A 26,382-nucleotide genomic window follows, 5' to 3' on the forward strand; every position below is an offset into this window, starting at 1 on the left:
CTGCTGAGTACTTAGGAAACACTGGAACTGTTGTATCTCTCTTGCAAGTTTGTAAAACTGTATGCATGGGCTTGGTCTCATGAGTAGAAGGTTTGATCTTTGACTTCTGTCTACAGCTGTATTTGATTAAAATTTTTATGACTGAAGTACACATTTTGAACATTCCTTATTTGTTAAGTAAAAAAACGGAGCACAGAAACGGAACCAACAATTCTCATTGATTTCTGACATGCTTCATTTGACTGAAACCACGATGTGTTGATGAGTGTGAAAAGATCTGAGTATTGCAATGCATTCCCTTGCTATGACGACCTAAGAAAATATATTTTAAACTTGTCAAGGTTGTGGGTCATTGGTCAATTCTACTTTAATTATGTCAATTTAGGAGATGATTATATTTTATGAAGTGAAAATGCATGAAAAATAAAGCATTTGTCTGTATAAAATGACGTTTGTGGTTGCAGATTTATAGGCTATACTTATAATGGTGTGTCCATAACCAGTGCTTGACTTGCACTGAAATAAGTGCCCATACTCCTTTTGGGTGCAGGGACTGTGTAAATGTAGATGCAGGAACTCCACAATATTGTTTTAGCTAATATTCTATAAGAGGAACAGGAGCTAAAACAGTAGAACATTTGAGGTGCCAGTATTCAGCTCTGGTGAGCTCCTGCCCAAGTCAAGCACTGCCTATAACAGTGTTTATTTTGTAGTTACTTTGAGATCATTGATTTGAGAATGGCATTTACAACTTTTTTGTTGTTGTTGAAAATACTACATCTTTGACAGTGGCTAGGTAAACCAAAAGCGTGGATTGCACTCTGTCTGCAAACAGGCCTGCGTTTTGTAAATTGTGTTTGACTCAGCGAAATGAAGTTGTCACGAACAGCAATGCACATATTGAGATGCAAGACTTCGCTCTTACTGTCACATACAGTGTTTGCGCAGAGTGGTAGCCAGGGCACCAAATCAGTGGAAGTTGAGCCTCTCGTTTCAATGCTCTTAGTTGTTACGGAAATATACTTTACTGTTTACTTTCTCCATCTACGTCAGGGATACGCCTCGCGAGATTGGAAAGAGCAAAATCGAAAGTTAAGAGTCCGTTAGAACGTTTGTTAGAACGTTCAACATCAACAGATCTTTCAAAAAATCGACAGGAAGGAAGAAGCAAGTCGTCTGAAATCATATTGCTGGGTTTGTGTGTTTGACTGAGGATCCTCCAGTTTCAAGAACTTCAAAGCGACAACATCAACATGGGTGCGCTTGATTTATCAGTTACTCTGCATAATATTGGGAAGTATTTGCAAAAATACTTTAATACATTTCTTCAAGTATTTATGGTATTTGGCATATTGTTAGCTAGTAGTCCTTCTCCCTACATGGCATTGGGTTCTCGAGAGCTAATTCTTAGCCAATTTAATTAACTTCACGAACATGTGGACCTCTGGTCTTATTGATTGACGTGGACAGAATTAATATTTTAATTTAACCAGGGAAATCCGTTCTATCCGGAACTAGGAGGCTCTATGCATTACTGTTTTGGCACTTTGACAGCCTCCAACAGGGCTTGTACAAAAATGTAGTAGCCAACACTTCATCTTTCATGTTGTGGCACTGCATTGTGGCTGAGTCTGACCCCAGATTAACCCTGGTGTTTGTGTGCATATGTTTCGTGTTCTGTGTTGGTAATCACTAGCTGCCACAGTCATAAACTTCCACAATTTTTCTGATTTTAAACCTAACCTTAACTCTAACCACATTGTGTTCATTAATTTTTACAATATAGCCAATTTTGACTTCAGATGTGGAAACACTGTTGGGGGTTGCAAAATTTGAATTTCCATGATCTGAAAAAAAGTGGACACAAGTATAGGCTACTTATTCTTCTTGATTGTCATTTAGCCTCTCGCTATGGAAACATTATGGATGTAGAAACAAGTGGTGCTGACTTGAGGACAGCAAAAGCTGATGGGAAAAATGACGAAGGTATGCACTTTCAGGCTATTCATTCACAAATATTCAATACAATATCCAGTATTAATCAATTTCATAGCATTTATTTTAAGAAATTGATTATATCATTTTTCTTTACTGTTTTCCTAAAGGGGTGCCTGCATCTCACAGAATGGCAGAGCATGACCTTGCTGACATGAACAAGTACAAGGGTCTCATAATGAAGGTGGCAGAGAGGAACGCAGTGGACCCAGCTGTCATCTGTGGCATCATCTCAAGAGAGTCCCGGGCTGGGACAGGACTGGACAAGCACGGCAGGGGTGACAATGGCAAGGCCTTCGGACTTATGCAGGTAGGCACATGTTTGAGAGAATAAGCAGTGGCTTCATATTTAATTGAAATTGTATCTTATTTATTCCCTTCCTGAGGTCAAATGTTGGCATTATATTTGATAATTGAAATCAAATTGTATTTGTCACACACGTGTTTAGCAGATGTTATTGCTGGTGTAGTGAAATGCTTGTGTTTTTAGCTCCAACAGTGCAGTAATATCTAACAATACACACAATCTAAAGTAAAGGAATGAAATTACGAATATTTAGACAAGCAATGTCAGAGTGGCATAGACTAAGATACAGTAGGATAGAATACAGTATATACATATGAGTAATGCAAAATATGTAAACATTATTAAAGTGACTAGTGTTCCAATTATTAAAGTGACCAGGGATTTCAAGGCTACGTATATAGGGCAGTGGCCTCTAATGTGCTAGTGATGATTAGGAAGCAGTTTTTCAGTCTCGGTCCCAGCTTTGATGCACCTGTACTGAACTCGTCTTCTGGATGATAGTGGGGTGAACAGGCAGTGGCTCGGGTGGTTGTTGTCCTTGATGATCTTTTTGGCCTTCCTGTGACATCGGGTGCTGTAGGTGTCCTGGAGGGCAGGTAGATTGCCCCAGATGATGCGTTGGGCAGACTGCACCACTCTCTGGAGAGCCCTGCGTTTGTGGGCAGTGCAGTTGTCGTACCAGGTAGTGATACAGCTCGACAGGATGCTCTCAATTGTGCATCTGTAAAGGTTTGAAGGTTTTAGGTGCCAAGACAAATTTATTCTGCCTCCTGTGGTAGAAGAGGCACTGTTGCGCCTTCTTCACCTCACTGTCTGTGTGGGTGGACCATTTCAGTTTGTCAGTGATGTGTACGCAGAGGAACTTGAAGCTTTCCACTTTCTCCACTGCTGTCCCGTTGATGTGGATAGGGGGGTGCTCCCTCTGCTGTTTCCTGAAGTCCACGATCAGCTCCTTTTTTTTGTTGACGTTGGGTGAGAGGTTATTTTCCTGGCACCACACCCCCAGGGTCCTCACCACCTCCCTGTAGGCTGTCTTGTCATTGTTGGTAATCAGGCCACTACTGTTGTCGTCTGCAAACTTGATGATTGAGTTGGAGGCGTGCGTGGCCACGCGGTCATGGGTGAACAGGGAGTACAGGGGGCTGAGCACGCATTCTTTTGGGGCCCCTGTGTTGAGGATCAGCGAAGTGGAGGTGTTGTTTCCTACCACCACCACCTGGAGGCGGCCCGTCAGGAAGTCCAGGACCCAGTTGCACAGGGCGGGGTTCAGACCCAGGGCCTCGCTTAATGATGAGCTTGGAAGGTACTATAGTGTTGAATGCCGAGCTATAGTCAATGAACAAGAATCTAACATAGGTATTCCTCTTGTCCAGATGCGATAGGGCAGTGTGCAGTACGATGGCGATTGCATCGTCTGGATCTATTGGGGCGGTAAGCAAACTGGAGTTGGTCTAGGGTGTCAGGTAAGGTAGAGGTGATATGATCTTTGACTAGTCTCTCAAAGCACTTCATGATAACAGAAGTGAGTGCTATGGGCGGTAGTCATTTAGTTCAGTTCTCTTTGCGTTCTTGGGTACAGGAACAATGGTGGACATCTTGAAGCTTGTGGGGACAACAGACTGGGAAAGAGAGAGATTGAATATGTCTGTAAACACTCCAGCCAGCTGGTCTGCGCATGCTCTTAGGGATGCCGTCAGGGGCGGCAGACTTGCGAGGACTAACACGCTTAAATGTCTCACTCACATCGGCCATGGAGAAGGGGAGCCCACAGTCCTTGTTAGCGGACTGCGTCATTGACACTGTTATCCTCGAAGTGGGTGAAAAAGGTGTTTAGCTTGTCCGGAAGCAAGGCGTTGTTGTCTGCGACTTGGCTGGTTTTCCCTTTGTAGTCCGTTATTGTCTGTAGACCCTGCCACATACATCTCGTGCATGAGCCGTTGAATTGCGACTCCACTTTGTCTCTGTACTGATGTTTTACCTGTTTATATTCGGCCATATTCCCAGTCACCTTGCCATGGTTAAATGCGATAGTTTGCGCTTTCAGTTTTGTGCGGAGGCTGCCATCTATCGACGGTTTCTGGTTAGGGTAGATTTTAATAGTCACAGTGGGAACAATATCTCCTATACACTTCCTGATAAACTCAGTCACCGTATCAGTGTATACATCTATGTTGTTCTCAGAGGCTACCCGGAACATATCACAGTCCGCGTCATCGAAAAACAATCTTGAAGCGTGGATTCCGATTGGTCAGACCAGCATTGAAAAGTCCTTAGCACAGGTACTTCCTGTTTGAGTTTCTGCCTATAGGAAGGGAGGAGCAAAATGGAGTCGTGATCAGATTTGCCGAAGGGAGGGCCTTGGAGGCATCCCGGAAGCTGGAGTAGCAGTGGTCGAGTGTTTTAGCAGCGGGAGTACTACAGCCAATGTGTTGATAGACCTTCTGTAACGTTTTCCTCGAGAGAAATAGCCTAATAGTATACCATTTGCATAAAGTCAAGTGAAGTTCTTTGAGGGCCGTCATGATATCGGCTTGAGGGGGAATATACACGGCTGTGACTATAACCAAAGAGAATTCTCTTGGGAGGTAATACGGTCAGCATTTGATTGAGGTATTCTAGGTCTGGTGAACAAATGAACTTGAGTTCCTGTATGTTATCACAATCACACCATGAGCAGTTCATTATAAAACATACAGTTGAAGTCGGAAGTTTACACACACCTTAGCCAAATACATTTAAACTCAGTTTTTCACAATTCCTGACATTTAATCCTAGTAAAAATTCCCTGTCTTCAGTCAGTTAGGATCACCACTTTATTTGAAGAATGTGAAATGTCAGAATAATAGTAGAGTGATTTATTTATTTTATCATATTCCCAGTGGGTCAGAAGTTACACTCAATTAGTATTTGGTTGCATTGCCTTTAAATTATTTAACTTGGGTCAAATGTTTCGGGTAGCCTTCCACAAGCTTCCCACAATAAGTTAGGTGAATTTTGGCGCCGACAGAGCATTTCATTTTTCTGAACATAAAGCTAAAATGTAACTTCTCATTTTTGGCGCATTCCTCCTGACACAGCTGGTGTAACTAAGTCAGGTTTGTAGGCCTCATTACTCTTTTTCAGTTCTGCCCACAAATGTTCTATAGGATTGAGGTCAGGTCTTTGTGATGGCCTCTCCAATACCTTGACTTTGTTGTCCTTAAGCCATTTTGCCACAACTTTGGAAGTATGCTTGGGGTCAATGTCCATTTGGAAGACCCATTTGCGACCAAGCTTTAACTTCCTGACTGATGTCTTGAGATGTTGCTTCAATATATCCACATAAGTTTCCTAAGAGCTAGAAGTAAAGGCAGCCTTCTCTGTCGGCGCCATTTTTTTGAACATTTCATTTTTCTGAACATAAAGCTAAAATGTAACTTCTCATTTTTTCCCAGATGAACCGTTCTTGTTTCGACACATTTACTAAGTTAATTGCATTTTACTGTACAATGTAAGTGGTGTCTAGGGCTGTTGCGGTGACCGTATTACCGCCACACCGGTGGTCACGAGTCATGAAGTAATTAGACTTCTTCAAGCTCTGATGCTGCTGATGGTCATTAGTAGCCTACCAAACTTGCTAACTGCCACGTACTCAGCACTCTATTGTCCCTCTAATCACTGACATCAATGCAAATGTGTTCGAAAATCTAATCAAAAACTTAATGAGAGCTCATGCTGCGCAACATTTCTGTAGGCTATGCAATTGTGTGAGAAAACAGAGTGATGGCCACTACTGAAAAGAGGGAGGATCCCATCAGCTTTCTATAGGCTAGGTCTTCTATATTCATTTCTCAACTTTCTCATATTAAGAACATTGTTTATCTTTACAACAGTATAGGCTACCTGGCTGGCATGAAAATGAACAATGGGAAAAGTGTCCTCCATTAACTATTTAAGTGCATAGATGACATGTATTCTTTCCCGCTGTCCCAGTTTCGAAACCGGTGCATGATAATGGTCCATTCTAAATCAAAACAAATGTCACACGTACAGTGGATTTAAAAAGTCTACACACCCCTGTTAAAATGCCAGGTTTTTGTGATGTAAAATAATGAGACAAAGATAAATCATGTCAGAACCTTTTCCACCTTTAATGTGACCTATAACGTGAACAATTCAATTGAAAAACAAACTGAAATCTTTGAGGGGGAAAAATAAAAAACTCACAATAACCTGGTTGCATAAGTGTGCACACCCTTAAACTAATACTTTGTTGAAGCACGTTTTGATTTTATTACAGCACTCAGTCTTTTTGGGTAGGAGTCTATTAGCATGGCACATCTTGATGTGGCAATATTTGCCCACTCTTCTTTGCAAAAGCGCTCCAAATCTGTCAGATTGCGAGGACATCTCCTGTGCACAGCCCTCTTCAGATCACCCCAGAGATGTTCAATTGGATTCAGGTCTGGGCTCTGGCTGGGCCATTCCAAAACGTTAATCTTCTTATGGTGAGGCCATGCTGTTGTGGATTTGAATGTGTGCTTTGGGTCGTTGTCATGCTGAAAGGTGAACTTCCTCTTCATCTTCAGCTTTCTAACGGACATCTGAAGGTTTTGTGCCAAAATTGCCTGGTATTTGGAACTGTTCATAATTCCCTCCACCCTGACTAAGGCCCCGGTTCCAGCTGAAGAAAAACAGCCCCAAAGCATGATGCTGCCACCACCATGCTTCACTGTGGGTATGGTGTTCTTTGGGTGATGTGCAGTTTTGTTTTTGCGCCAAACATACCTTTTGGAATTTTGGCCAAAAAGTTCAACCTTGGTTTCATCAGACCATAACACATTTTCCCACGTACTTTTGGGGGACTTGATGTTTGTTTTTGCAAACTTCAGCCGGGCTTGGATGTTTTTCGTTGTAAGAAAAGGCTTCCGTCTTGCCACCCTACCCCATAGCCCATTCATATGAAGAATACGGGAGATTGTTGTGACATGTAGCACACAGCCAGTACTTGCCAGAAATTCCTGCAGTTCCTTTAATGTTGCTGTAGGCCTCTTGGAAGCCTCCCTGACCAGTTTTCTTCTCGTCTTTTCATACATTTTGGAGGGACGTCCAGTTCTTGGTAATGTCTCTGTGGTGCCAAATTTTCTCCACTTGATGATGACTGTCTTCACTGTGTTCCATGGTATATGTAATGCTTTGGAAATTATTTTGTACCCTTCTTCTGATTGAAATCTTTCAACAATGAGATCCCTCTGATGAGAATCCCTCTCTGCAGACCATGGCTTTTGCTCTGAGATGCAACTAAGAAAATGTCAGGAAAATCCTACTAGAACAGCTGAACTTTATTTGTGATTAATCAGAGTCACTTTAAATGATGGCAGGTGTGTAATGACTTCTATTTAACATGAGTTTGAATGTGATTGGTTAATTCTGAACACAGCCACATCCCCAGTTATTAGAGGGTGTGCACACTTATGCAACCAGGTTATTGTAAGGTTTTTATTTTTCATTTTTCCCCCTCGAAGATTTCAGTTTGTTTTTCAAATGAATTGTTCACATTATAGGTCACATTAACAGTAGAAAAAGTTCTGACATGATTTATCTTTGCCTCATTCTTTTACATCACAAAAACCTGGCATTTTAACAGGGGTGTGTAGACTTTTTATATCCACTATGTCGTGACGTTGTATTAGTTAATGTGACGACTGTTGCTCATCGAATGATTAACGGTTTATAATTACGTGATTAAATGAATTAAGCAATGAATCAAGCAATTATTAACTCATTAACCTGGGGCACCATGGGAACATTGTTTTGATTGAGTTTCTATTTCCCAAATTAACTCAAAGGATATCAGAATATCGATTACAACAGTCGCTAAATTAATCAGTTTCCTCTACAGTCTCATAATCTGAAAGTCGTATAATCCGGGAATCTGCACGGACCCGGGCTTTACCACTGAATTTACCACACCAATCTTAGTTGATTATTTATTTACTAGCAAGCTAAAATGATGATAAAAATGCACATACACAAAACACAGTCTAGCTATTGATTAGGACTTAGTATAACGGGCCAACACACTATGGCGCTTGTTACCCAAAATGGGGATTTTAAAGAGAGAGAAAGAAAGGAAGTACACGAGAGAAATATACATTTGTGTTCATTTGTCAGCCATGCTTATTTAAAATTAGCCTTGCCCCGAACTGCCGCTCTTATGGGTCAGAATATAATGATGTAATTACGTGTTGGAGTTCTCAGGTGGGAAGCTCCGCGTGGGTCGTTTAGGCTTCTAAATGACGCAGTTCTCCGGCGCAACTCTCTGGTTGTCCTCACGATGTCAGTGTCCTTCTTGGCTAAGTGGTCTGATCCTCACCCTTGATCGGAAAGGGGTCTTCTGAGGACAGACAGCTCTGTAGCTCAGAGCTCACAGCTTCGGCTCGAATGGTGTCGATACCACGATTCAATGGAGAGTGGAGGCTGGTTGGTTCGGCTTGAATTCACCCGCTTAGACACAGCTACTCGTCCGTAGCTCGTGTAGAAAAATATTTCTTTGTCTTCAACCTTGTGTTTCGTTTTGGGGTTCGTCGACTTTGTTAGACCTTAGCTGCAGCTTGGGGTCAATAGTCTTCTATGTTAATTCTTCACTCTCCTGTCTTATACCCTCGGGTCAGAAGTGGGTGTAACAGCCTTTAGGGCAATTCTCTGGGCGGACCAAGTAAAGGGGGCAAGGCTTAGATTTGGCTAAAAATCCGATTTTAGACACTAACTTCACATTTCATCTTTATCAAAACATTCTGTTTGATTTGGATATTTTCCAAACAGCGTACAATGTATAAACATCAGGCATATACTGGGAAAACTCTTAAAGGTACAATGTTTTCATAATAACGTCATCTCTTAACCTTTAAAAACAAATACAAAAGTTACATACATTTTAATATTCCACTTTTCGTCATAACCACCATTGTGGCTGTTCCAAAGTCCCTTTATTGCATGTTTAATGTTCTGAGGCCAGTTCTCCATTGTTAGGACAAAGGAATTTCTCTGTATTATGGGCATGAGGTGTCATAAAACCCCCACATCTTCAGACCCCTAGATCTCTCCTCCTCTGTTGGGGGTTTGGGAGATAATCTGTAGGGTGGTGGTCTCCTGTACCCTGACCTGATCAGGACAGTCATGACAGTCCCCCTCTGGTAGGTTCAACTTGGAATGATTCTGCATGTTGCAACCCACCATAAGAATGACCATCGGATGTCCTGGTCTGTGGATCATCAGAGCAGCCCCCCCCCTTTAGTGGTTCCCCCTGGTAGGCTTTCCGCAAGCTGTGGATCACCACCAGAATGGATCAAGGAGGTCTGGCAGTGGCTCTGTGTTCCGGCCCGTCGTCCGGTTATCCCGGTTAGTGGACCTAGGCAGTAACTTGGCAGACGTTAATAACGCACAACACTCAGGCAATACATCATTACATTTCCTCCCCAAACGAGCGGTGTCTTGGCTCTAAGGCTTCCTAAGTGTCAAAGGTAATGAAACGAAAAATTGGAATAAAAACATAAAAGTATACAAAATATGTCTACCACACCTTAATCATCTAATATGGACTATGTTCTATATATGTCCAAGGCCTTGGCTAAATAGCTCTATCATGGCATTGTCTCTAATGTCATGTCTAGGTTGATCCTACTTGCAGGTGGGTAGTTAAGGCACTTGGAAAAACTTGGCCCCTGAAGGCCAAAGCTTACATTAGGGACATTACTGGGCTGACCTAGCGAGTTCGGGAGAGGAGGCTGGGACTGGGCCCTGTAAGAGGGTTTCCGGATCCATTGCCACCTTTCCAAAAATCGGGATCGCTTCCGTCCCACGGGTGATCCTAGTATAAGACCTCATTAGGTCTTCCATTGCACGTGTGCGCCTGTGTACGTAGTAGGTGCACACGCCAAGGGAAATGAGACCAAGGATCATGGTAACAGTCAGGATACTGTCCGGCACCGTCCAAGAGCGGGCGACAGACCAATCTTTTGGTCTGTAGTCAGTCGGGTCGACTAACAGTGCCTCATCCAGTACGCTAAGATCGACAGTCATGGGTCCCTCGTACTGGATTTGGTATTGAATGGCTTGTGGTAACTCAAGGGAACGTTTAGCAAAAGCGTCCGGCATTTCAATCTCTGTGTCTATCCGGTCGTCGGGAAGGTGGTATAGAGCGAGGTCGTCTACGTGAATAATCGCCCCCTCTGGTACCGTAACAAAAACAGTCTGGTTGGGGAGGTTCAATTGGGTGATGGAGTCATGGCGTTCGTAAGTCATAGTGGCGGACGCGAACGGTGTGTTGACCAACCATCGGTTCCCTACCACCTCCACTTGTGTGGTGGTGGCCCCATCCCTGGCTGTTAGTTTGGCTCTACAGCGTTCTTCGCTGGTGATAGCTTTAATACCACAAAGACGCTCAGTGTTATCCCTGACAAATGGTTTGCTAGGACAAAGGTAGTGGACATCTTTGGTTAGAGTACACATTAGCAGGTTAGGGGTGAGATAGAAATCTGGGTTGTTTTCCTGGTAAGCTACAACTGGGGGCGTGGCAATCTTTACGTGGGTACTGTCGCGCCAAAATCCTACATTGAGAACCGTTTTCAATCTATAGATATTCTCCAGTTCAACAACCGGCAGCGTCAGTAGAAAACCCACTTCATTACGATCAACATCAATGTGTATTGGGATGGCCGACCCCAGACTATAGGCCAAATGTGATTGTAACGGCCTTAGTGTGGTTGAAGTAGCTGAGGTCAATATGTCGTGCACCATTGAGAGGGGCACTAGATATGAGGGGATTCTATTCATGGCCAAGTGGTCCATAGAAGAGCTAACTTCACGGAGAAAATCCTCCAGTAACAACCGAACCAATTGGACATGGGCATAGTCATGGTTCATGACCTCTGCTAGCTTTCCTACAGACAGGATAGTTTTGTTCAGGAGAGTAGCGTGTGTGTTGACCACCAGAATAGTGTCCTGGAGAGACTTTCCCACATGTTGCAACCTAAGGGCCTGTGCCTTCATCTGCTGCTGGATAAGTGGCATCTCTTCAGTAATCTCCCTAACATTCCTCTTGACTGTGGCTAGACTGACTGCGTTGACGGCAGTGGTACCTAGGGCAAATAGTGACCCTACGGCTGCCCCTATCGATAGTAGCGCCCCGACGAATCGTTTTTCTCGCCTGGGCTCAGCTAGTTCTGACTGGGTTACTGTGAACTTTTGGAGTTGGGCCAACATATGGGCAGTGTCTAGCTGGGCGTGCTTAATTGCCTGGCTGGTCCAGTCAGCCCCGGCCCAACTCAAATGCGCCGCAGGTGGAATGTGTTGGCGGTACACATTCTCTGCATCTAGGCGGACATATACCCTCTGCGTGTGTACTCTGCAGTTAGTTATGAGGAGTCCTGGATCGTCGCGGAGAACGATTCCCGTAGGGGGTCCGTTCGTGATTACGTCTGCTGGGTTGGTTTTGACCAGGGCGCAGAGTGTCAGGATCATCCAAAGGAACTCCATCCTACAGAAACGCATAATCAGAGATTGTTGGATTATTTCAGTTATTTGTATTCGTAAACAAAAGTTGTTTTGACAACTATTTTTCTGTTTTTCTTATTTTTAATCAGTACAGCGCAGGACGATATCACTAGTGACAACAGATGTATATCTGGTAGCTGGGAAGAGAATAAAAGATATTAGGTGCAACGTACTGGTCTCCTGGAAGGGATCAGCTGAGGGTACTTAAGAATTTTCTTAGTACCTCTGGTTTTTTGCTAGGGTTTTTATCTATTCGGTGCTGGCTAGCACCCCTTCTATTCCCATGGGGGGAGTGTACAACTTGATTTGGTTCCGGTGGACCCACTTTAATGTGGCGTTTTGTTGACCTTTGCTGATTTTGATCTGGTAAGCTACAGGTGATAGCTTCACCACAATCTCGTGTGGCCCCGTCCAGTGGGGCAGGAACTTTGTTGCAACGCCCGCGGGTTTGGTGTATATGTAGTACCACACCTTATCTCCGACCTCGAACACCTGGTGTGAGGCTTTTTTGTCGTAATAGGTCTTGTCACCTTCTGCACTTCTTTCCAATTGTCCTTGAGCGTACGCAAAGGTAGTCTGGAGATGGTTCCGCAAGTCGGTCACGTATTGATGAGCCGTGTAGGCGGTGGCTGCGGCGACATCTCCCGGTTGGTACAGGAGATGCAGAGGAAGGGTAATTTGCCGGCCCGTCATCATCTCAAAGGGTGTCATTCCCGTAGACTTGTTGCGTGTGGCTCTGATTGCCATCAGTACCAATGGGAGTTTGAGGTCCCAATCTTTGTGGTTGGCTGCCACATATTTCCTCAAGATTCTGACAATTGATTGTTTGCTCTGGTCTAACCCCCCCGAGCTCCTAGGGTGGCACGCGATGTGGAGTTTAGCTTTGACTCCCAGGAGCTTCCACAGTTCGGTCATTACAGCTGCCGAAAAGTGGGTTCCTCTGTCGCTGTCCACGGTTTCTCCTGGCAGGCCGAAACGACTGAAAACGTGGTTTAGCAAAAGAACGGCAGTGGTTTCCGCTGTGTCATTGGTCGCCGGCAGGCACTCCACCCACTTTGTGAATGCGCAAGTCACTGTGAGGAGGTACTTGTTGCCTCTGGCAGACCTGGCAACTGGGCCGACCCAGTCGATCTGGATCGAGCTCCAGGGGTAAGACACACCCTTGCGTTGCAGGGGTGCTCTGTGAAGTGGCTTGGTGGGTTGAAACTGGCAGCAAACTAGACACCCCCTCACGTATCGTGCCACGTCTTGTTCCATGTGAGGCCAGTGGGCCACCTGTCGCAATGTTTCACATGTAGCCTTGACCCCCCTATGGCCTCCACATGGCTCGTCGTGGGCATGAGCTATCATTATCCCCCTCTGTGTTTTAGGAACCACCCACCTTCGAGCGGTGTCGGTTTCTGAAACATACACCAATAGGTCATCTACAAGTGTGAGGTGCTGTTTAGTTGCGTACAGCGAACGCAAGTCGTGTGAACCTGCCAAAGCCAGTTCGGACACTGGGTGGTTGACAGGATCCGACAGGAATGCCATCAAAGTGGCGAGGGACTCATCTTGGTGTTGCATTGCTACCAGGTTGCCATTCATGAATGAATGCGTTAGCAACACATTATGTTTGTGCGACGACGTTTTCCGTGGTGCTACATGGCTACGCGTTACCGCAGACACCATAGCTTCCTCAGTGGGTTTTTCGTCTCGAGCAGCAAACACCCAAGGGGTGCCGTGAATAGCACCAGATTTCGCCATGCTGTCAGCATGGTCGTTGCCAAGTTTGTCACGACCAGGTGATTTGGAGTGTCCCTTGACTTTCTTCCAATACACCTGTATGTCGTGTTTGGTGATGAGATCATCACAAGCTAGAATGAGCTCTTTGTTTTTCACCTCTTTACCACTTGAAGTAGTCATGTGCTTTTGTTTCCAAAAAGGCAAGTGGCATAAGAAGGTGAGTCTCGCGTAGTTTGAGTCGGTGCAGATCGCCAGTTCTGCCAATTCGTGTTTCACCGCTGTTTGCAGGGTGATCAGCACGCCAGCCACTTCTGCAAACTGGCTGGTCTTGTTGCCAAGCTGAAATTGAAGTGGTTTGCACGGAATGTCGTTGTGCCATACCAATCCCACCCCAGCTTGCAAGTGGTCTAGATGGCGGTAAGAACAGCCATCTACAAATGCCATCGGCATGTCGAGACACACGTTCTCTTCGAAATAGTGATGGTTCGAAGGCAATGGCGGAGCGATGTCACGCGGGGTTGGTCCGGAGTCACCACAGTGTTGACACACCGCCAAAGCACTGCCCAAAGGCAGGTTCTTTGCTTTTGCGTAGTTGATTACTACATCATGGCTCTGCAGCGTCATGAGCCAAGCCGCTATCCTGCTGTTGTGTACAGCACCCTCACGGATTCGTTGGCTTTTCAGAAAAGTCACAGGCTGGTGACATGTTTCTATGATCACCTTTTGTCCGCCGACATAACTGGTGAAGTGTTTGATCGCCCAGACTGTCGACAGCAGCGCTTTTTCGCAGTCTGAGTATTTGTGTTCGGCGGGGTTGAGTGTTTTGCTCGCGTAAGCAACCACACGTTTGTCTTGGTCGTATTTTTGGTACAACCCAGCGCTAAGGCAGTGCTCTGAGAAACCGACTTCCAAAAAGAATGTCTTGTCTTTGTTGGGGTATACCAGGCAGGGTGCCTCGCAAAGCAGGTTTTTCAAGGAAGCCACCGCTTCGTTGTGAGTGACATCCCAAACGAATGGGGTGTCTTTCTGAAGAAGGTGAGTCAACGGTTTTGACAAGTCGGCGTAGTTTTCGATGAATTGACGGGAGTAATTACATACTCCCAAGAAGCTGCGCACCTCGTGAAGGGTTGTAGGTGTTTTGATGTTGCGGACTGCTTGGATTCGGTTAAACTGTGGCAGGATGCCCTCGGCACCCACCAGAAGCCCAACGTAGTTTACCTTGGTCCTGCACCATTGCCCTTTCATGATGGCCAACTTAGCCCCTGCAGTCCCGAGTTGGGTGAGAACGTGGTCCATTTCATTGAGGTGATGTGACCAAGTCTCACTTCTCATGAGAACGTCGTCCACGTAAATTATCGTCCCCCTAGAGGCTGCGTCTGGCATCGCCTTGTGCAGGAAGATGTTGAACTCTGAGGGGGAGTTCGCATACCCGAATGGGCAACGATTGAACGTGAAGAGCTTGTTCGAGAAAGAGAAAGCCAACTTGTGTTGGTCACGCGGGTCGACTGTCATGGTCCAGAAACCATTTGCCACGTCGACTGTGGAGAAGTACTTGGCGTTTGCCACCTTTGGCAACTCTTGGTCGAGCTGTGTCATTGGCCAACGAGACAACGGAACCAGTTTGTTGAGTTGTCTATAGTCAATGGTAAGACGCCATTTACCCGTTGGTTTCAGAACGGGCCACACGGGAGCGCTGTATGTACTGTTACATTCCCTGATTATCCGTTTAGCTAATAAGGAATCGATAATCTCTTGTACTGCTGCGTATGCTGCGAGCGGGATTTTGTATTGTCTAACGAACGTAGGAGTTGCTCCGGGTGGCGTAGGAATACGCACCACATGGATACTCGTAACCCCGCAATCCAGCGAGTCTGTCGACCAGATCTCACTGTGTTTGTTAAACAATTCTCTCAACTGATGGCGTTCAGTGTCATTGACAAGAGCATCAGCCTCCGACAGTAGTTGTATTACCTGTGCATGGAAACCAGGATATGGTTCGGCGACATTGTACAGGTCTTCATCGGGTGGTGACGGCACGTCACCTTTGGAAGAGTCATCGGTTGTTTTCTCACAAGAGTGTACTTCGCATGCAGGAGGAGACGCAATATCATCCTCCGTGACGATGGAGTATATTAACAGGTTGCTGTCAGGATCGGCATCCAGCCGGAATGCCGATGTGTCGTCCAGTGGCAATACGGGAGTTAGTGCTATTGCTTTTGACTGACAAGTAAACAGCGTACCTCCCTCGCCATCTAGGTGTAGGGAGGACGGAAGAGGCCCAATCACAGGAACAACTAGTTCAAAATCATGGAAGGCGTAATCGATCAATGTTCCTAGCTGAGTGTGCCGAGGAATGGAAATATCCGCTTGAGTCAGATTTTGTACCAGGAGGTAAGTGGATCTAGCGGTTAGTTCCAACAGTGGGTTGCCATTGATAGTTAGCCCCAAGTCGAATAGTTTTGGGGAGGGTTGGAAGAACGCAGTGGTGCCTTCCATCCGGTATCCGGGCGCCAGGTTCAGTCTTACAGAAACCTCTGTGGTTCTTGCCGGTATCAACATGGCGGACTCAGTTATCGTCTTGCAAGCTTCAGGAATAGTCTGCCCGGAAGCCATTCGCACCGGGTCGAAAGACAAGGCATGTTGGTTTGGCTGCGCCAAAGACCAAAGAACTTGGTGTATGGTATCAAGTTTAACACCCAATCTTACCAAAATGTCCGCTCCCACATAGACTGTATGTGGGAGGTCCGCGACAACCAGTAGGTAGTGGGATAATTCCTTGGTTCCAATGCGGATCGATAGCGCACACACCCCTATTGCGGTGAGTGTTGTCTGGGGAGTCGTTCCCAGTGGAAATCTAAACGTTTTCGGCACAAGGGGATGGCAGTTAGCCGTTTTCGAAATTTCGTTGAACATTTCCAAACTGATTGCGGATTTTTCTGACCAGGAGGCCAGCCTGGTATCCTCAGCCCTAGTGCCGTTTAGGCACACGCCCCCTATCAGAGGAGGGCGGTAAGTGTCGGCTGGTGAATCACCCAAGCCGCACAAGAAAACCACATGTTCGGTTAAGTTCCGAGTCGAACTCACATTGTCCTTTGCCACAAATGGCGGGCTCATGGCCAAGTTCACAGGGTTTGCGTCCTCTTGAATTGCATGAATTTCGGCGGACTCGGTTTCCAACGATTTTACGCCTAGTCATGAGGATTTATCCTTGTCCTCTTTCTCAAATTTCTTACGATGCAGTACATCTTTTATCAGAGCTTCTATATCATTTCGGTTAGCGTTTAAATCATTGTTGAACACTTTGTTGCCCTTGTTACGCTTGTTACCTTTGTGTCCTGACCCTTTGTGAGAGTTAGGTGGAGGGGCATGTCGGCTAGGTTGATCTCTACGGGACCTGTTAGATTGGGGACGTTCATCGTAGCTATTGTTACGGCGGTGGTTGTCGGGGTGGTGGTTACTTGGTAGCCACCCCCTTTGATCGTCCTCTTTTACAGCATATGTCCCTGATGCAGCCCCTTCTAATTCGAGTGATGGTTCCCGCCTAAGCTCGAAAGTCGAGATGTCCGGGCTCTTAGCCCGGCTTGCTTTTGATGCTTCAAAAGCGGTGCTTGCCAGCTCTCGGAGCGTCGAGATTGGCAACCCGACGTGGGCAGTAGGGCCCAAGTAGTTAATGAAGTTGGGAGACATGTTTGACAGAAAAAGTTGTTTGAACGGTAATAGGTCTTCCATTCCTGTTTCAGTGAGCATGCCAAAGTAAGCTGAACGAAGCCGGTGATAGTAGGCTTGTGGGTGTTCATTTCGAGCTTGTCTGATATTGTTAGCCAACGAACTATCGTGTTTGCGAGTCGCAGAACCACTGAATTCTATTTTCAAAACCGTGGCAAGTTTAGCATAGTCGTTTTGCACGTGTTGCTCTTGTAGACGGATGAACCTTGTCACGTGTCTGTTGGACGTTCGCTTCAAAAGATAGAGCCTGTCTGCATTCGTAGCGTTTGGGTAGCCATCCAAGGCGTCCTCTATGTCGGCTAAGAATGTCTCAGTGTCGTTTGGCTTTCCCGGAACGGGGTCGAAGCGGCGGAAGTTTTTGACGATTTTGTCAAGGCGATCCCCGCCAAGTGCACGGGGAGCATCTGCACTCTCCCGTGGAGAATTGTCGGCCGAGAGGCCAAGAGGAAAAGTCAAGCTGTGGTTGTGTTGGCGAGGAGGCCCCAATTCACTGTGGGCCGAATGGCCAAGAGAAAGAGGCTGAAATCTCCTGTCATCTACATTCCCTCGTTCTCTTAGCTCCGGATGTGAGCTAGGTTGCTTGGTTTGGTTGTCCCGCGCTAGCGCGTGACTGTTCTGGAGTTCCTCCAGATGATACCTAAGGGTGGTGTTATGCTGCATCGCAGAGTCCACCTGGGAGTTGAGGGTGTTTATTTTCGACACGTAGGTGTCGCCCTTTTTTCGCTCTGCCTCATACTTATCTGTCATGGTTTGCAGGGAGAGGTCGCGAGTGTGGAGTGAGAGATCCAGTGATGCGATGTCCTCCTTTTTGTTTAGAGGTCACATTTTCCAACTTTCTCACCTGGTCTTTCTCATTCTTCATTAAATCAGCGACTTCAATGAGTTCTGCTGTTTTGTCCTCCAACTTGGTCATTGTGTTCATTAACTGATCGTCTTTGGTCTGCAGCTTTTGGAATAGAGCATTATTGCTTTGAGTGGTTTCATTCACAACCGTTTGTAGGGCATCAATTTGCTCGCCCCGTTTTCTAGCTAGCTCGTCCGATTCATCTAGTTTCGCGTGGACTTCATCGTATTTAGTTTTGGCTAAGCCGAGTTGTTCTTTTAGAATACGGACTTGGTCAAGAGATTGTTCGCGTTCTTTGTTATAAGTGTTAGACAGATCTTCCAATTTATCTGTTCTCACACACAGTTCCTCAGCTAGCAGTAGCTTATCTTTTTCGGCTTTCGATGCCAGCTCCCTGGTTCTCTCCACCTGTACCTTGAACTCCCCAGCTTCCTGCTCGTGCCTCTGCTGGGCACTGAGGTACTGGTGCACTGTCCATCTCTGCTGGTGGGCATAGTTGAGGGCTAAACTGGAGAGAACCTTCACAAGGCCTCCGCCTGATGGTCTATTTTGAAGAGCGTCTGTCGCAATGTCTGCATTTTTCTCGCTTATGGCATTGAAATCTAACATTTTCAGCCCCTCGGCATAGTTAGGATTTGCATCGTTGCTGAGGTCCGCGATCAATCTTTCCGTGGGTGAAGGTCCACTGATTAGAGGGGAAATGGGTGGAAACCCATCTGATGGATTGCTCATTATTATGATTGTCAGTTATTTCAATTTACGTAATGTTTGGGGTTTTTAGTTGGAGGCTGCAAACACGATTTAACTCAGTTTGTAAACGTCAATGAATCATCAAGACTGGGTCAGTAATGTGAGTTGGTTATTACTGAACTTGCCAAAACAGGTTTAATTGATTAAATCGATTTTAATGATAAATCTAACCTGTATCGGCTATTTGGGAATTTTAATTTTAATTCACCTGAAAGAGTTGCTATCTCTAAGTTAACGTTGAAAAGTTTAACTATGTCTCATGGGTTAGTACACATTAGTTTGCGTATTATTCCAATAACCAACCTGGACGGTAGTGTAGCAATTTAATGTATATTAAATTGAACGAGACAATGATATCCAATCAGTTGAGACTGGTTAGATATCGTACAGCATAACCTGAATTATTTAAAAATAATTACTGGTGATTCTTCACCACCGGAGGTCACTGTTAACACAAGCTAAAATCGACAGGGTACCAGTGAAAATAGAATTTTACAAAACTGTTAAAAAGTCTACCTAAACACCATTAAGCTGGTAAAACAGCTTTAATCTATTAATCAATTTGAATGATTAGTCAACCCCGTATAGGCTAAAGGAATTAGCTTTAATTAACCTGAAATAGTTGCTATATCTAAGTTAACGTGGAACAGTTTAACCATGTCTCATTGGTTATGGCACATTCGTGTGTGTATTATTCCCATAACCAACCTGGAGAGGTAGTGTATCAATTTAATGTATGTATAAAATTGAACAAGACAATGATATCTAATCAGTTAAGACTGGTTTGATATCCTACAGCGTAACCTGACTTATTTCACGAAAAATGACTGGCGATTCTTCGCCAGAGGTTACGGATAGCCCAAGCTGAGATCTCACAGGATTCCCGTCTAACGCGGGAATTCACTATGAACAAAGAAGAAAACAAAAATGGCGGCTCCCCTTTGTTAGCTTAGCATCTGGCGCAATGCTTAGCTTTCCTTGCGCGGGGTTTCCCCCTCGCCGCACAAGGGATGTTCCCTCCAACAAGGGAACGGGTTTACTTGGTGACGTCTCACGTTCAACCCTTAACCTCTCCCCGTTACCCAACGCGAGAGGTAGAGAGATAATAACTTCGCTTCGGTCAAACGAATATATCTACTCTAATTTCCGTAATGGCTGGCTCATATGTCCTCTGCTCTAGGAATTACTTATGACCGAGTCAGATCACTCCTGAAAGCGATCGACAGAAATAACACTACGTTAGGCCCAACTAGTATTATTTCTCAGAATGCCTGCATCGGCTGGTACATATGCCCTAGCTCGTAGCATTCAGTAGACCCCCTTCACACTGGCTTTGGTCAGATATACAACGGGGGTCGTTCTCTCCCGACCAGTATCTGGGTCAAATGGAACGACACACACACACTTCTCTCCCGCACTAGTCCTGCCTATAGCTATTAATGGAATGTATATATATTGCTACACAATTGATATGGAATAACACAACAGTGCGGCCTAGTCCTATCTTAGATGCCTCACACGGGGCGCCATATGTCGTGACGTTGTATTAGTTAATGTGACGACTGTTGCTCATCGAATGATTAACGGTTTATAATTACGTGATTAAATGAATTAAGCAATGAATCAAGCAATTATTAACTCATTAACCTGGGGCACCATGGGAACATTGTTTTGATTGAGTTTCTATTTCCCAAATTAACTCAAAGGATATCAGAATATCGATTACAACAGTCGCTAAATTAATCAGTTTCCTCTACAGTCTCATAATCTGAAAGTCGTATAATCCGGGAATCTGCACGGACCCGGGCTTTACCACTGAATTTACCACACCAATCTTAGTTGATTATTTATTTACTAGCAAGCTAAAATGATGATAAAAATGCACATACACAAAACACAGTCTAGCTATTGATTAGGACTTAGTATAACGGGCCAACACATTATGGCGCTTGTTACCCAAAATGGGGATTTTAAAGAGAGAGAAAGAAAGGAAGTACACGAGAGAAATATACATTTGGGTTCATTTGTCAGCCATGCTTATTTAAAATTAGCCTTGCCCCGAACTGCCGCTCTTATGGGTCAGAATATAATGATGTAATTACGTGTTGGAGTTCTCAGGTGGGAAGCTCCGCGTGGGTCGTTTAGGCTTCTAAATGACGCAGTTCTCCGGCGCAACTCTCTGGTTGTCCTCACGATGTCAGTGTCCTTCTTGGCTAAGTGGTCTGATCCTCACCCTTAATCGGAAAGGGGTCTTCTGAGGACAGACAGCTCTGTAGCTCAGAGCTCACAGCTTCGGCTCGAATGGTGTCGATACCACGATTCAATGGAGAGTGGAGGCTGGGTGGTTCGGCTTGAATTCACCCGCTTAGACACAGCTACTCGTCCGTAGCTCGTGTAGAAAAATATTTCTTTGTCTTCAACCTTGTGTTTCGTTTTGGGGTTCGTCGACTTTGTTAGACCTTAGCTGCAGCTTGGGGTCAATAGTCTTCTATGTTAATTCTTCACTCTCCTGTCTTATACCCTCGGGTCAGAAGTGGGTGTAACAGCCTTTAGGGCAATTCTCTGGGCGGACCAAGTAAAGGGGGCAAGGCTTAGATTTGGCTAAAAATCCGATTTTAGACACTAACTTCACATTTCATCTTTATCAAAACATTCTGTTTGATTTGGATATTTTCCAAACAGCGTACAATGTATAAACATCAGGCATATACTGGGAAAACTCTTAAAGGTACAATGTTTTCATAATAACGTCATCTCTTAACCTTTAAAAACAAATACAAAAGTTACATACATTTTAATATTCCACTTTTCGTCATAACCACCATTGTGGCTGACGGAAACCATTGTTCCAAAGTCCCTTTATTGCATGTTTAATGTTCTGAGGCCAGTTCTCCATTGTTAGGACAAAGGAATTTCTCTGTATTATGGGCATGAGGTGTCATAAAACCCCCACATCTTCAGACCCCTAGATCTCTCCTCCTCTGTTGGGGGTTTGGGAGATAATCTGTAGGGTGGTGGTCTCCTGTACCCTGACCTGATCAGGACAGTCATGACAACTGTATATATGTAAAGACCAGATTAAATCAAGAATAGTCTGATGGGTGACAATATTAGCCTATAACTTGTGAATTATATTTTATTACTTGTGAGTGATGCCCAGCATTTTATATTTTTAGTGATACATATATATATACATATATTTTTTAAATATTTTTTTCTCCCCCAATCATAGTCGCAGACCTCATGTAGCCTAGGCCATAGGCCTATATGTTTTGATAAGGTTTGTATCACAACTAAAGTGGCCAAATAACTTCTTTAAAATGAAGCCCCTTAATCCTATTTACAATGGGTTTAGAGCATATCTGGCATACATAAGCAACATGTGAGTTTCAAGTTTAGAGAAAATAATTTTCACCATAAAAATGCACCTTTTCTAGTAAAAGCATTACACGCATAATCACATTTGCGGTCACTTAATAATGGTGTTTTCCTGCTGATGGATCATTTGCGCTTATAGGCTACTGCCATGTTTTTTTTCATTGCCGCATTTATAATGTTAAGAAATGTTCTGATCTGTTGCGTCAGCCACATTGCCTGAAAGTTTTTTTTTGATGATAGTGGTTGTATTAATTTGGTATCTATTGCATCCCGCAACTGTCCTTGACCATATTCGGAATATTTATTTCTCACGCAGAATAGACTAGGCCAACTTTTGTACTATGGGTGATAGTAGATTGACATAGGCTAGTGCTTTTGCTGTTTGTTACAGGCTGACTACACCACTCGCTTCGCATGCGCGAGCGTTGCAAAATAAATGTAGAAATCTATATTATTCAATTATTGCACCCACACTGCTCGCGCGCGCCAACGAGTGTCTGCGTTGCCAAGGGCTAAAATAGAAGTCAGTTCTATTTCTGATGCAGATCACGCTGCAAGTCCTGCCTCTCCCATCTCCTCATTGGTTTATAGAAGCGGGTACCCATTGGTTTATAGAAGCGGGTACCCACGTGCCATCTCCTCATTGGTTATACCCACGTGGGTGACAAAGACGAACAAGGTCGGTGGTGGTAATGCACCTAATTTTTCAAAGTTGCCAATCGACAATATGAAGTCAAGAGAAGAAAAAGCCTAGAAGGAGGAGAGATGACTAGAAACGATTCGGTTGACCATTTTATGTGTGGATGAATTGTCGGAGTAGAGGACCTTGTGCATTTCAGGTAAAATAACAACTCAATGTTTATATCCCAGGACAAATTAGCTAGCAACAGCAAGCTAGCTAAATAGGACAAATTAGCTAGCAAGTGCAAGCTAGCTAGCTAAATTGCCATAAAGGTTTAATGCTTTTCGACCTGCTCCCAAATTAATGTAATTGGTTTAGAGTTTATTTTGATATTTTAACCTGCGTGTCGTGATCGCGTTTGGTGTGGGGGGACAAAATAAATGTATGCACAATGGTGCACGCGCGCAGCCGGTTTGGGTTCCGTGTTAGGCCTACTTATCTTGCTGGCTGACAAAGTAAATGTAGATAGTTCTTCCAATATCTTCAATATGCACCTTGGAATTGGATAAGGACGTGCGCAGTTGCGTCCCCGATGTATCAGTCTTCACTTGTAGCCTGTGAGAAAGACCCAATCACATGATGGAGAGCCATGTGAGTGAGGTGGTTAGGAGCGCGCAGAGCTCAGGGAGAAGGGCAAAACGCAGCACTCCGGGCCAAGGGCACAGCGGCCACAGGCTGCAAAAGGCATGTCTTTTTTTCAAATAAATTACGGCCACAAAGGGGATGCCGCCGTGAAATTTGAGGCGTTTTCAAGTGCTTGTCAAATTGTGAATGAGAGACTGAAGTGTATACAGCCTGCGCAAAAAAACAAATCAGAGCTCATGCCTTTCAAGCGACTTTTTTCAAATCATCATTAGAGTCACATCATGCAGCCTTAGAATGTATTAAACATCAAAACATATAGCCCAACGTTTGTAGAAATAAAGTTACATTAATAACTCTAAATTAAATATATAGGAGTACCTATTTCTTTGTTAAGCACCCAACACAGAATAACCGCATGAGCGCACTCCCTCAAATCACTTGGAGAAAATATTTATATTTTATTCAGCTTTGTTCATTTGTATTCTTCATACTATAAAATAATGCCATGGAATTTTAAGCAAATCTTGTCTGCTAAATGAACTAGTGTAGCCCATAGCCAGATCAGTACCTAACATAAGGACAACTCAGAGTATGCTATTCTGAAATAGACTACATTTTCTTCATATCATGCTTCTTTAGACCTGTCTAAAATAAATAATGGATTTATTGTGATGGTGTAGGCTATATTAGATGGATTTATTAGACTTTTTAAAATGTAGATGTTCCAAAGGTCTGCATCAGTGGCTTGTAGGCTATGTGTGGAAGCCAGGAGTTGCTAAATGTGTTTGCTATGTAACGGTCAATTACCGTGAGACCGACAAGTTATTTGCTTGACCATCACCAGCTGACTACATTTCATGACCGCCACAGCCCTGGTGATTTCTGTAAAATATCACACATTTTTACAGATTGACACTACCCCAGCCCCGAGCGGTGGCGGGCACACTCCAAAGGGGGAATGGAACAGTGAGGAGCATCTCCAACAATGCACTGAAATTCTGATTGGCTTCATCAAAATAATCCAGAAGAAATTTAATTCATGGACCAAGGAGCAGCAGCTGAAAGGTAATACTCTTTTTCTCAGAGTTTTTTATAGAAATAATGAATATACCTATTTCAATTGAATATGCAACTATTGCAATATGTTATTTACCCAGGGGGAATAGCAGCCTACAATAAGGGACAAGACTGTGTAGAGTCATATGAGAAAGTGGACGCTCGTACCACTGGAATGGACTACTCCAATGATGTTGTTGCCAGAGCTCAGTGGTTCTACTGCCATGGTTATGCTGAAACAAGTACATAACTGTTATAAACCATTATACACATGTTGAAAATGATAAATACACCAAATTACACTGTGTGGTTCAACTTCAAACCGTCTCATCCAATTTTCTTGTTTAGTTAAATCTTTCAGCAAACTCTTATGGTTGATGCCAAACAGTCACAAATTCAGTTTATAAAAAAAAATGCTGATGCTATAATGTACTGAAAATAAAAAATTCTAGTTCATTGTATGTACTCTATTTTCTTCCCTATTTAGGAAACTATGGCATTATAGTAGCAGCTGCTGCAACAGCTATAGTGGGAGGAGGTATTAATATTATACTTTTCATAAAGTAAAATGTTTCTATATTATCTTGATAGTATAGCTTTTTTTGTGGTTGATTTAGTTAGAAAACAAGAATTTTCAAACAATTATATAAATGTAAAAGTATCATTGGAATGTCACATTGTCAAACTGAGGTTGGCTGTGTTTTAAAATGTTTGTGTGCTTGACCTCACAGTTTCTGCTGTTGTCCTGGCACCAATAGCCCTCGTAGGGATCGGGTTTGGTGCTGGCGGGATTGCAGCTGGATCAACAGCAGCAAGCATGATGTCTGCCGCGGCCATAGCCAATGGAGGTGGGGTAGCAGCAGGGAGTCTTGTTGCTGTTCTTCAGTCAGCAGGTAAAGATCGAACCAAAGATGAACAAAGATACAATATTCCAATGAGTTCTGAATAAAACCATTGACAGCTAAGATGATGGTGGGGTTACAAGCTCCTACGACTGGACAGAATGGATCATAGATTGTTTTGCTTTTTCTACTTTAATGTATTGGATGTTTGTAGATCTCAGATGTGAGTGAGACCGTGACAGACATTGTGTGGTATTCCCTCAAGGTGCCGTAGGGCTCTCGGGAATGGCCACTGCAGTTGTTGGAAGTGCTGGAGCAGCCATCGGAGGAGCATTAGGAGGATCTGTGGGATGGCTGAAAAAAAGGTTTTCTTAAATGTTCCATAGAGGCTTTGAAGAACACCTGTCAGTACTGCAATACACCCTCACACTGTTGATACTGCGTGCTTAAAGTATTCTACTTGTCAACTGAATTTAAAAAATTCCGTTGTAACTCTGCCATTAAGAAAAACAGGTTTTCTGTAGGAAAGTCTAAAGTTCTCTGTGAGGATTGTTCCCTAATTTTGCAGTTGAAATGAGCTCAGTAGTTCTACAGACATGGTTATGGTAAAAATGTGTTTTACTGTTATTAACCTTTATAGACATGTTGAAAATTATGAATACACCCTATAATAATTACAAAACTTCAAACAGTCTCATCCAAGTTTCTTCTGTAGTTGAATCTTTCAGCAACTTGTCATTGCGCAATGTAATTAAACATTTCTTATTTTTCTGACCTTTTGGATTGGATGTGTTTTAGTTGACTGTCTTGGTGGGACTGTGCCTGGTCTATAAGTACATTAGCATAGCATGGGCAGTGGTATGCTAGTATTACTATGCATAGCTTATTTGTACCCTCAAGGTAATGATCACAATGGATCTCTGTAGTTCACCATTACACAGACTTAACACCATAGAGA

At 44.1% G+C, this 26,382-nt stretch overlaps 1 protein-coding gene across 1 annotated transcript; it reads left to right on the forward strand.

Moving 5' to 3' along the window:
• Positions 1–1,014: 1,014 nt before the first annotated feature.
• On the forward strand, positions 1,015–26,198 carry LOC115162417 (lysozyme g). The gene is made up of 8 exons (XM_029713700.1): positions 1,015–1,257; positions 1,903–1,986; positions 2,106–2,305; positions 24,435–24,591; positions 24,684–24,824; positions 25,070–25,120; positions 25,314–25,475; positions 25,690–26,198. The coding sequence occupies exons 1-8, from the start codon at positions 1,254–1,256 to the stop codon at positions 25,797–25,799; spliced, it is 909 nt and encodes a 302-aa protein (XP_029569560.1). The 5' UTR covers positions 1,015–1,253; the 3' UTR covers positions 25,800–26,198.
• Positions 26,199–26,382: the final 184 nt, after the last annotated feature.

This window comes from Salmo trutta, chromosome 25, assembly GCF_901001165.1.
Source record: "Salmo trutta chromosome 25, fSalTru1.1, whole genome shotgun sequence".
In the NCBI taxonomy this organism is placed as follows: domain Eukaryota; kingdom Metazoa; phylum Chordata; class Actinopteri; order Salmoniformes; family Salmonidae; genus Salmo; species Salmo trutta.